This window comes from Mizuhopecten yessoensis, unplaced genomic scaffold, assembly GCF_002113885.1.
Source record: "Mizuhopecten yessoensis strain PY_sf001 unplaced genomic scaffold, ASM211388v2 scaffold5315, whole genome shotgun sequence".
Lineage (NCBI taxonomy): Eukaryota > Metazoa > Mollusca > Bivalvia > Pectinida > Pectinidae > Mizuhopecten > Mizuhopecten yessoensis.
In genome coordinates, this window is record NW_018405987.1 from 370,692 (window position 1) to 383,024 (window position 12,333).

The 12,333-nt window shown below is 37.9% G+C and overlaps 1 protein-coding gene across 1 annotated transcript in view; it reads right to left on the reverse strand.

Annotated features, from left to right (window-relative positions):
• LOC110450553 overlaps positions 1 to 12,012 on the reverse strand; it is a 28,956-nt gene extending 16,944 nt beyond the window's left edge. The window contains exon 1 of the mRNA XM_021498140.1: positions 11,666 to 12,012. Coding sequence (XP_021353815.1) covers positions 11,666 to 11,741 — 76 coding nt within the window. The 5' untranslated portion in view covers positions 11,742 to 12,012. The remainder of the gene's footprint in view (positions 1 to 11,665) is intronic.
• Between the last annotated feature and the right edge of the window lie 321 nt (positions 12,013 to 12,333).

The window sequence follows — 12,333 nt, forward strand, 5'->3', positions numbered from 1 at the left end:
GGTTACTTACCAAGACAGCAAAAGTACCAAGATAGTCATGTATGCGTTATATATAACTAGAATACATTTTGTTTTCCTTGTCTGTTATTGTCCGTCTCTTTCGACTTTGTTGATTACTTTTACTGTTCGTGTTGACTTTGAGAGATTTGGTCCTTGTGAGTTATTTTTACTGTTCGTGTTGACTTTGAGAGATTTGGTCCTTGTGGGTTGTTTGTTTGGCCCTTGTGGGTTGTTTTTGACTGTTCGTGTTGCCTGAGAGATTGGGCCCTTATGGGCTGTTGCCTGTTTGTGTTAACTTTGGGAGATTTGGTCCTTGCTGGTCGTCTGTCCTTGGGTTTTCTCTTTTCTTTGACATTAAAAGTCTAGATTGGATCCCTAGGGATTGTTTACCTGTCTTTCTATTTTACTTGTATTTTACTCCATTTCAAATTGATATGTGAAAAACAATTCAGTACGGTTTTTGTTTCGAGCATGGCGTTAAAATAGAATTAAGCTCAATTCTAAATATAGTGCATGCATTGTTCCTGTACAGTATTTGATTATTGCATAATGAAATGTTGACCAGTCTTGTGTATTGTTTCTGCGTTGTAATATGAGAATCGGTCGGTCGTGACATCCATCGATCAACTCATGCTGAGGTGTTTCTATTCAGCCGTCCTCTCCGTGATTTGTTACCGACCATCCTTAATCATCCAATAGTATGAATATTTCATAGCATCAATAGGCTCGCCCTCTCTGATGCTTAAAAACAAATTCGACTTTCAGTTTGTTTGTGCGCCATGCAACGGGCACCAGCTACAAAACAGGTATCCTGTTTCAGATTGGTATAATATACTCCTGTTTAGAACTACCGTAGCTTTCTATTGTTCATGCAGGTGCCTTATCATGCACCGATCTATGAATAAATGTTTGGTTATCAAGATATTTGTAATCCGTTAAATGGCCTTTTATCGCACGTTTAAGCTATAAGCAGGGCCAGCTATCTGATATTAACTTATATTATACAGTTATGTGTACGCTCTGATTTATATACATTGCTTAATGACGATTTGATATATATTCTATCACAAATACGATAAACAAGCTAGTTTTATTTATGTGTCTTGCTATACCTTGTCACACTTAAATTGATATTAAAGCAGCGTTTTGTCACAACGAGGTGTCCATGGCAACACATTTATAACAGAATTACATTTCCACTTTGTGATTAGATTATTGATATAAACAACTAAATAAGTACATGCATTGATACCTTTTTGCAAATCCAGGTAAAATTTGTTAGTTATTAACGATCTGTTAAACTGAAATCTCACATCTAGAAACTAAAGTCATAATGACGATAGTAACACTAACATATTTTCATTAACATATTTTCACATGTTAACATGTACTGTAGTAACATATCGGCCTCTCGTGTTTATGGCGTGCACGTCCTTATAACTATTAAGTTGCATAGTCCGGGGTATCTATTGGAGACGTTTCAACCTACGCTGAAACGCCTCCGGTAGATACCCCTGACTATGTATATGTACCGTTATGTTACCACTTAGGAAATGTATGTTAACAATCGTAATGCTACAGTCGTCATGTCTCGTTGTGTATGTCAGTTAGTAACCATTTATGTCGTATTTTCGTTAAATGGCAAGATATGAAACTGACGTAAATTTATTTAAGAATGTTATTTCTAAGATTTTGAACCCCTCACATTCACACATGTGACTTATTGAATTGCATCAATCAAGCATTTTAAACTTATCTTGTTTACGCGATTAGATTAAAAAAAGTCATAAGACAGTACCTAACGAGAATGGGCTAATGGTTTGGGTTCTTCTTATACATTTTGGAACGGTCCGAGTTGCTCAAAGGTTGGTACATGTAAAGCAAAAATATGAATATGAATACAAGAAAATCAAGAACGTTTGATACCATTTCACTGTTACAGATATGTCGACACATGTAAGACTGGAGTGTTTTGAGGATTTGTTTTGCTTTTAAAGTCCTTGCTTTTTACTGGCACCAATTTGAAATTTTCACTATAAACTGGTTAAGCTTACCCAACCTTTGAGTATATGGGATACACACTTTGTTTCGGTTTATGTTTTGAATCGAATTGTACATGTAGCTCTCCTCATTCGTTGATCGATTTATAGAGTCATATGTTCATTTCATGTAGGTTTGATGGCGATATGGAATCATAACCTCGAGTGTTGAACTTGGAGTCAGCACCGAGGGTTACCGAAGGTAGAATCTCCCATACCGAATCAGTAGCTCCAGAGGGAGAGGCTATTCTATCCGGTCATATAGGATATGTGTCCGCATCTATACATCTATATATGTGCCGTGCATTATAAAATAGGGAGAAAATTGGATAATTGTGTATAATTGATTTTGTTGGCCCGTCTTTCATATCAATAAAACGTATTGTTTTATTAATGTAGCCCCCAGTGAGGACACGTGTTAATCACAGTACTAGGCAAGGTCACAGAGTCAGGGTCCCAGGACGTTGTCATGCTACTCTAGGTAACAGTTCAACCTCTGGTCAGTTATTGTTTTAACATTAAACTATGTTTGATTTTCTAAGTGGATTTGTGAAAACAAAGATGAATGTTGAATTCACAAGTCAATAGTGCGTAGATTACATCTATTGCTTTAACAACGGAGATCAAGCTGATACATGCGGATTCCCAAATAACAAATTTTAATCAGATGAAATGTCAATATTTTTCATCTACAATAGGTAAGTCATTAATTGATTTCCCGTCTACGCCGATACTCACAGGTTAAGTAAGAACGATACGATTGATACTGTACAGAGAATATGTAAATATGTAAACGTCAATGACAGTGTCATACAAAGAGAGGAACGGAAGTGGATAAAACGAAGCCGACTTATGTGCGTGTCTACTCCGGATATGTCGGGTTAGTACAAACGTGTGTCGGAGGAGGCGGAAAACTTTGTTTACAGGAGTAAACATGTGTCTGAGGGGGCGGTATCTTTGTTTACAGGAGTAAAAACGTGTGTCTGAGGGGGCGGGAATCTTTGTTTACAGGAGTAAAAATGTGTCTGAGGGGGCGGGTATCTTTGTTTACAGGAGTAAACATGTGTCTGAGGGGGCGGGTATCTTTGTTTACAGGTGTAAACATGTGTCTGAGGGGGCGGGTATCTTTATTTGAAAGTTAGACATGTATCGGAGGGGCAGGTATTTTATTTGCAAATTAGACATGTATCGGGGAGATGGGCATCTTTGTTGACAGGATTAAATTGTATTGGAGAGGTTGGATATCTTTCTTCACTGCTTAGACGTATTTTGGAGGGGCGAATATCTTTGTTCAGAGAAATAAGATGTGTATCTGCCGTGGTCACCTTCTAATGACCGTTTTCAAGCAAGTGTCAGATCACTTAAATTCCCACATGTTCGGAGAATTAGCCTGCCGCATCCAACTGCATTTTACCGTAAAAGGCGTCTAATGTGGGGTCTACTTTAGAATCATAGGTTTTCTTTTCATTTCAACAAATTTTATTGCAAAAAATATGCAAAGGGATAGGGCATCCGGCAAAGCCTATATAAGCCTTCTCCTTACAACTTCGGTATGTTATATGTACAGTCATTGAAATCATCAAACAAACATATAAACAATTCGTATAGTGTGTCTCCATGTCCCGTCCGTACCAGGTATAGGTATGATTAAACAAATCTTTTAGTGTTGATAATGTACTCTGATATGCATTGTAGTACAGATGCATTGATTTCTTCATCACATTCATGACATCCATGAAGTAATGTGTTTATATTAAAATGGTCATGGGTTATATTTTGGTTAATCAGCTGATTTCTAAGTGTCAATCGAGAATGGTTGAATAGAGGACAGATACAAAAGTATATTTCCGCAGATTCCTCAACAAGGTTGCATGTGGATATTGTAAAATCTTTTAAATGGTCAAGAAAAAGGTCAGAGTTCAAATTGCTGGCTTCATTTCTAAGTTGACGCATAAATATATTTATATTTCTACTGCCATCATTTGCAAACGTTTTTGTTGAAGCAGAGACAGTTTCATTATTTTTGAAGAATAGAGCTTTAAATTGTGATAGAGAGTTTACATTGGATAAATCAAAATTGAGAACAATTGGGTTGAATTCCCTAAATGTACTTGGAAAATAGCTACTATAATAGCTTACTGTTCTACATATTGGAGTATTGAAATTTCTAGTCGTCCTTAATGGATATTTTTTATTTTCATTGTGATATATGTGATAAACGGTTGCACTATATCTTTCAGATATTGCGGGGCCATGCCATGAAGTATCTTAAACATTAATATTAATTTATGTTTTTGTCGTCTATCTGAGAGAGATTCCCAGAAAAAAATCTTTATATAATTTATGATGAGAGGTACCTCTGTGCAGTCCTGTTATGACTCTAGCAGCTTCTAAATGAACAGATTCAAGCAGTTGTTTAGACTGTTCCGTGCAATCGTCCCACAAGACGTCTGCATAATCCAACATAGGTAAAATATATGTTTTATATATCTTTAAAAAGAGTTTTTCTTGAGACTCGTTTTTTAAGTGATTTTAATATATTTACATTTTTAAACGCTGTTTCATATATACTAGCGGAAACAAGAAACTGTGCATGCGGAGTATGACACATACACACTATCCGTGTGTCATTGACAGTTTTTCCCTTGCAGTTTGCTCTCTATAGGCGTTGACCAGTTTGCACGGTTTTTTTCGTCCAGCCATCCAATTCGAAAATGAAAGTTTATTTTTCAGCTGTTGGGTCACTCTGTTGAGACCAGTGAACAGTAAAAACAGCATTATAACGTTTTAATTTGTGATTAATGCTATGCCGGGGCTTAATGAAAATGACCGCCTCCGGATTTTCGGTATGCTTCTAACACGTTTTCATGTCCATCGAAACACAATCCGGGATTTGTGGAGACGACATCAACAGTTTGGTCACGGCGGCGATCGACCTCATGCGGGACGTCCACGTGTGACGTCACGTCAATAGGACAACCACATTCGGCTTGTCCATTTGAGAAATCGCTTCCAAACGGCAAGTTTGACTGCACGGACAATCCCGGGGTTGCTACCAATAAGCCCGAGAACTGTACGGAACCGATTGCGTGAACGAGCTATCCATCCGCGACGTCCTGAAATCCGCCCAGTTCTTCTGCCACGTCATCGTGTAGCACGTCTGGACTGGTGCAGAAGGCATCTGCAATTTACTCGACGTGATTGGGCAGGCATTTTTTTTACGTACGAGTCCACTTGGATAGTAGTGACGGCCGTTCCAGAGTGTATCGCCGCGTTGGAGAACGTTTCCGTGACGCGTGTGTGGTACAACGACGTTATTTCGGCGGAGGCAGCGTTATGATTTGGGGCGGCATCACACCCAACGGGAGAACGCCTCTAGTGGTTGTTAACGGGAATTTGAACGAGCTACGTTACCGTGACGAGATCCTCCGGACCCACGTCGTTCCATTCGTGCAAGGGCAGCAACGTCACATAACGCTACGGCAGGACAACGCCAGGCCACACACAGCTCGTGTCGCTATGGACTTTCTGGCCTAGCAGAACGTTGACGTGTTGCCCTGGCCTGCTTTAGCCCCGATCTGTCGCCCATTGAACACGTCTGGGATGAAATGAAGCGCAGATTACGGGCATTACCTAATCAACCGGTGTCGTTGGCTGATTTGCCTGCAGCGTTGGTATAGATCTGGGCCTGTATTCATGAAACCGTTCTCATGCTCAAGCATGGATTCTGTGCTCTAACCAAGTTTCTTGTTACTCACTTAAATCATGTCAAACGATCAAAATGTCAAATGTAAACATTGATAACAGTATTCGGGTTCAAGTCTCTTTAAAAAAATCCAAATCTGTTGCAAAATAAGATTTGTTTAATCAGACCAAGAAATTAAGCTTGAGCACAAAATCCATGCTTGAGCATGAGAACGGTTTCATCAATACGGGCCTAGGAATGCCATCCCACAAGCATTATTGAACCGTCTGATAGGCTCCATGCGTCGAGGTTGCAAGGCTTGCATTCAAGCAAACGGTGGACATACGAGGTATTAACTTTGTGAACTCAGTATTGACCCCTGCTGTGTTAACATCACTCCTGAGCGGAACTTATTGATTCCATAACGTGGAAAATGGAATGCAACTGTTAATAAACAACAAATAAATTGTCCATGAAAACCTTTTTTCTTTTTTCCGCTAGTATATATAATTTACATGGTGAATCCATTTACCATCTTCAGATAAACTAACATCTAGATGTTTGTGAGTAGCAAGGGATTGAACTGGGCTATTGTTCAAAAAAACTGGATGTAGCGTGCTTTTTTTCCTAGTAAATATCATTGATACAGTTTTTGAAGCAATTAATATCCCACATTTTACCCCAAGTACTGATATTTGAAAGATTTTCTGAAATTTTATTAGCTATTTCAATATTGTTATTTTCAATTATTTCACTTAAGGATGTATCATCAGCAAACAATTTTATGTCACTAGTTACAATGTACAATGTCGGCTATATCATTAGTATATAAAAGAAATAAAAAGGGACCTAAAACAGATCCCTGTGGAACTCCAGGGTTTACAGATCTATAAGTTGAGAAAATGCCCTCGGTTAAAACACGTTGTTTTCTATCTGGCATTTAATTTTGAAACCAACTTAGCAAGTTTCCTTTAATACTATAGGATTCTAGTTTGTATACTAACCCTTCATGGCACATTCTATCGAAGGCTTTACTTATGTCACAGAATACAGAGCGGATTTCTCGTCTTTTATCAAGGGAATCCATAATCGTATGATATAGGTTTTGATGCACTAGGTTTTCTTCTTTGTGTAATAAGCAGACATAAAACGCCACTGTTGATATGCTGTTCCCTCTACAACGCTTGTGGGACGTCTTTTTATAAACTATGGGTTTACGGTTTGTGAATCATCTTGTGTGCATAAAGCGTCGAGAATAAACCACGAAAAGCGCAACAATTCCTCAGCCAGCCAGCCAATGGTTCAGCACTGGGTTGACGTCAACCTCATGAATATGTAAAAAAGTGGCACGATGACTGCGAAAAACTTGGAAACTTGGAAATGGCGTGTGTTTTTAGAGAAAATGGAGATCATGTCCGCGGAGGACAAAATGACTTGTGAAATCCGGTGGTCATTATCAAACATTCCATCAATGACGGACCCAGCGACGAATAGCTTGTTTACGTAAAAGTTATTTTCGGAGTATTAATTGTGTTAATGATGTTGAAACCAAAACTTATAAGCGCTTTGTATCTTCGCGATTTAATCATTCGGAAATAAAACTTTGGAGAGCTTCGAAAGGGATGGGATTAGTCATCATGTGCTGAAATATACTCCTAACTCCATCTGCAAACCACTTGAAATACTTTTTAAAATGTCACTTTCTTCATTTGTGTATCTAAATAAATGGACCGCCATACGCCGAGTAGCTATCTAGAGTTGGTACAGTGTTACGGCGTGTTGTTAACAAACACTTGCATAACTATTTTTGTTATAAGTCGCTTGTTTCATCGACACCAGTCGGGTTTTGTGCCTTGTCATTCTCTTTTTTAAATTCAACAAAATATGTGTATGGCTTTAGAGGACAGAAAGCAAAGATTCGTTATTTTTGTGTTATCACAAAATCATTTGATCGTGTGTGGCACCGGGGCCTGATTTTAAAAGCATACGGAATTTCTGAGGAATTATTGCACTGTTTCTAAACATTTTATTCAGGTTGGCAAGTTTTGATTGTGAACAGATTGATATAGCACAACCAAAAAGTGTTGGACCGCTAGTGAGTATTTCGGAACACCGTGTCGAGAACTCGAACCATCTAGCTGAAGCTGGGTCTACGACCAGAATTCAGGAAGACGAAGAATTCATTTCACATGATGTTGTCTCTCTTTACGAACAATTCTGAAACGCTTAGACTCCTGGCGTAAGAACACAAAACTCCAGGTTCAAGATATCATGGATTAGCTGGACTTTGTACTGACAACAACATATTTTAGTTTTAGAATCAAAATCAATCAGCAACGCCTCGGCACTGCTATGGGTTGTCCAGTGTCTCCCATTGTGGCCAATTTGTTCATGGAACATCTGCAGCAAGAAGCAATAGCCACGTATCCCACAGAATGCAAGCCTAGTTTATGGAAACGATATGTTGACGGCATACTCGAGATAATCAAGAAGGGTCACAGAAGGATTTGACCACCCATATCAACACCATAGAATTCACTAACAACATCAAATTTACATGTGAGGAAGAAACCAACAGCATAATGCCCTTCCTAGACACTCTACTGGTAAAGGAAGACGACGGAACCGTGAAAGTATTGGTCTACAGAAAAAAGAGCAATACGGACCAATACCTGTACTTTAAATCTCACCATCCTTTGCACCAGAAGTTAGGCGTCGTACACACATTGCTCAATAGATGTGATACAAGTGTCACAGAACAACAGGGCAAAATTCAAGAGCAGAGTCACATCGCTTGGACAATAAAGACCTGTGAAAATCCGGAATGGGCCCTAAAACGGGTACAAAAACTGTGTCAAAGTAAGGGGAAGAGCAAGGAAAGGCCAATCAAGGATAAGAACAAAACCGTATATCTTGTATATAAAAGGTATATCAGAAACAATCCAGAGGATATATCGCGGGCATTGCATAGCAACATCAATGAAGCCCCACAAGGCGCTTCGTAATATCCTAGTACACCCTAAGGATAAAACACCTAAAGAAAACGTCGCAGAAGGCGTATACAAAATCGGATGCGAAAACTGCGATACATCGTATATTGGAGAGACTGGGCGGCGATTTTGATCCGCCTTGGAAAACACAGGGAAGATACGGAAAACCAAGAGAGAAAGAAATTCCCCCGATCAGAAAGGAAGCAATCACAGAACCATGCCACACAGAACAATCATGTGATTGACTGGGATAACTCAAATGTATTGGACAGAGAGAGCAATCTGTTCAAGCGATGATATTTATTACTGATGCACTTGACTCGGTTTCCAGGTTATATGCATATGATACATCTTTACTTTATTCTGATTTTCATGTTACAAAATCCATACTATTCTCAACAAGGACCTATAATCTTTAAATGATTGGGTTAAACTTTGGTTTGTTTCTTTTATTCCTCAAAAAAAAAAAAAAAAAAAAAAAACGAGCGTACCGACGTACAAAGACATTTAGGGGTAAATTTCAATTCAAATGGAAAATGGAGGAATCATGTTGAGGAAATTTATAGTTCGATAATGAAAGAGATTAATGTTTTACGATAATTCGAATACATGTTGACAGAGATTCGGTTTTAAAAATAAATAAATATTTCATTTAACCAGTTGATGAATATGCCTGTGAATTAAGGGTTGGTTGCACTGCTTTTGAATCTGAGAAATTAGAGAAAGCACAAAGAGAGGCGGCCCAAGTTATAACAAAAATGCCTTCGTATACAAGTAACGATTCGTTATATTTTGAAACGGGACCAGAAACACTATCAGCTACGATATAAAGGCGAAAGATAAATATCTTTTATAAAACGAAAAACAATTTAACCCCGACTATTTATTGGCCCTTCTGCCAAACACAGTGGGTAACAACAATCGGTACAATTTACGTAACCAATATGATTACAGACTCTCCTCAAGCAACTCCTCTTTTCTGCCATCGCGTGTACGTCTTTGAAATTCGCTAGACAATACAATAAGAACGTTGCCATCTTAAAATAATTTCTAATATCTAGTGGTGAAAAATCGTCTCCACCGTCTTTTTATAATTTTGACGGCAATATAAATATATTACATTCGAAAATCAGACATCAGTGCAGCTCTTTGAAAAAAGGGTTTGTTCTGTTTTAAGATTGCTGATAATTCAGTTTGTGCTTGTTGACATTCCTATGAGGATGCTCGTCATTTTTTCTTAGAATGAAGTTAACTAAAACGTTTCAAAACGTTAGCTCGTTGAATATACAGACAGTTACTTAAGATTTGCTATCATTTGGCAAGGAAAAGTCCGTAGATACCAATACAGAAGTATTAAGTCACGTGCAACTTTTCATCAATTCTAGCAACAGGTTTTCAGAAAAGCATAATCATTATAAAATATTTTATGTTGCCTTGTTAAATACTTTTTATGTAAATATCAATATGGCATTGTATCAGAGGGAAAGGGCATTGATAAGTTGATATAACTTGTTCTTAATCCTCTGCTCAAATTTGGGGTAATGCATATTTCTAAATCCTGTTTCTATTTAATTTACAATTGTTTTCCATTGCAAGGGTTTCCAAAACACACCTGTCGAGCAGCATATCTATGACGTCACATTTACATTACGTATTTGTATTGTGACGTCACAATCAATTATATAATTATTGCCCCCCCCCCCTCTCCTCCATCCCTTCCCCTGATGCGAACTGAGGCGTTCTAGATAAATAATTTTATCAAACTGTATGCCAATTAAATGCATGGAGAGTTTTTAAATCAGCAACATATAGATCTATAAAGCATTCGCACTTTCATACAGTATCAATCTTCAGATATTTTACACATAGCTACACATAGTAGATACAGACTATGACGTCATTATTGAAATTGATAATGTATGTATTTACATTTCTGATTTTTGTCCATCTAATTGGACAATGAGAACATAATGAATTTAAGAATATTTATTTAGCGTTGAATAATGACCATCACAAACATAGAAACATTGTAAAATTAAACTCATTCTAAGCGGGATTTAAATGCATTGTCGAGGGTAGCAAGACGATTTTCCCCTGTATTCTGCAACATGCATGTATGCGGATTTCCTTTCAAAAATATTTAAGATGGCTTAAGACTTTACCCTCCTTTCTTGAAAAATATTGTGTTGGGGAAATGCCCCCTCCCCTATCGCTTTCTATGCTACTGAAATAGTCACGTCTGTGAAAGCTATGAACCATTAACCATTATACATGTCAAATAATAGGATCTGGATAGTGATGTCATTTGATCGATGTGCACATTTTATCCTTTTGAAACCATTGACTCATACGAATGGATAAATAATTCAACGGTCTATATATTATTCTACAACGATTGATAAAACACGCTGTATTGGTAATTTAAGGTAAACATATTATACATTGACTTGTGGAGCTAGTCAACAGATTGTGTCTAAATCCACTAACATAATGTACATAGACATACATGTATAAACAATAAATATAGAAGGACAATATAGGTTGGAAACTTGTAGTATATCACTTTGTATGCTGTTTGCATTCCGCGGATTTTATTATTATGCCTACATAATGCTATTAAATCATACCGTAATACATCTTCCCCGGCCGAGCCGCAAGTTGGATGTTCTATTAATGAGGGCGAAAATTTAGCATTGCAAAATGTTCAACAAAAGTAAAACCGCAGATACATTTATTATCAACTTTAATTCGATAAACATTTGGGTATCGGAAGAGGTTATGACGTATAACTGGAAGTTTTGAAATATGAAACAACCCATCCTAATATTAGACTACGTAGTGAAATGAGAGATCTGATTTTGATTAGATTGAATATTAGATAGCTAGACACATTAGTAAAGCTTCCCTACTAATTACAGTTGAGAAATTGTTTAAATTCAATAAATACTTACCCATTGTAACAAGAGTATTGAGCACCCAAATCTTCCTCTTGAAGCTGGACAATAAAACGTCTCCGAGATACATCATGATGTTTCAGGGGAAATGACTAGCTTTCACTCCCTGTCCCGAGACTTTCAACTAGTAGAGGAAACCAATTCTTTCACTATATTCACCAAATGGTAACGTGTGAGATTTTCTGGATATTTCTTTCATATCAGTCTGTGTGGAAACTTGCGTTCTGAAAGGATTCCAAAACACCTGCAGTCTGAGGGAGTTCAATTGAAAGATCCCCGTAAGCATGCGCGGATCTGGGTCCCAAGTGTACGGCACACGTGCCACAGAAACCGCTGTTCTGCTATCAAAGCCAACGATTTTATAACAACGCCGGGCCGAAGCATCCTCTTTAACGGTAAATCAATACCAGGTGATATTGGTGTATAGGTAGCCCACAAGCGAGCGAAAATCTATCAACCTCCTTTTATAGGCCTTGACATGAACATCTTAACTGATCAAATCCAAAATCCATCAAAGATTTCTTTTTAAAATACGAGTGCGATTCCTGCTTTGCAGCTTCATACATGTAAGCTTTCCCAGTTCAACCAAATTGTTTAATATATCACTTACCGATTCCTACCTGTCAGTTTGCACCTGAAGCCTCGCTATTGATCTGCCCCGGTGT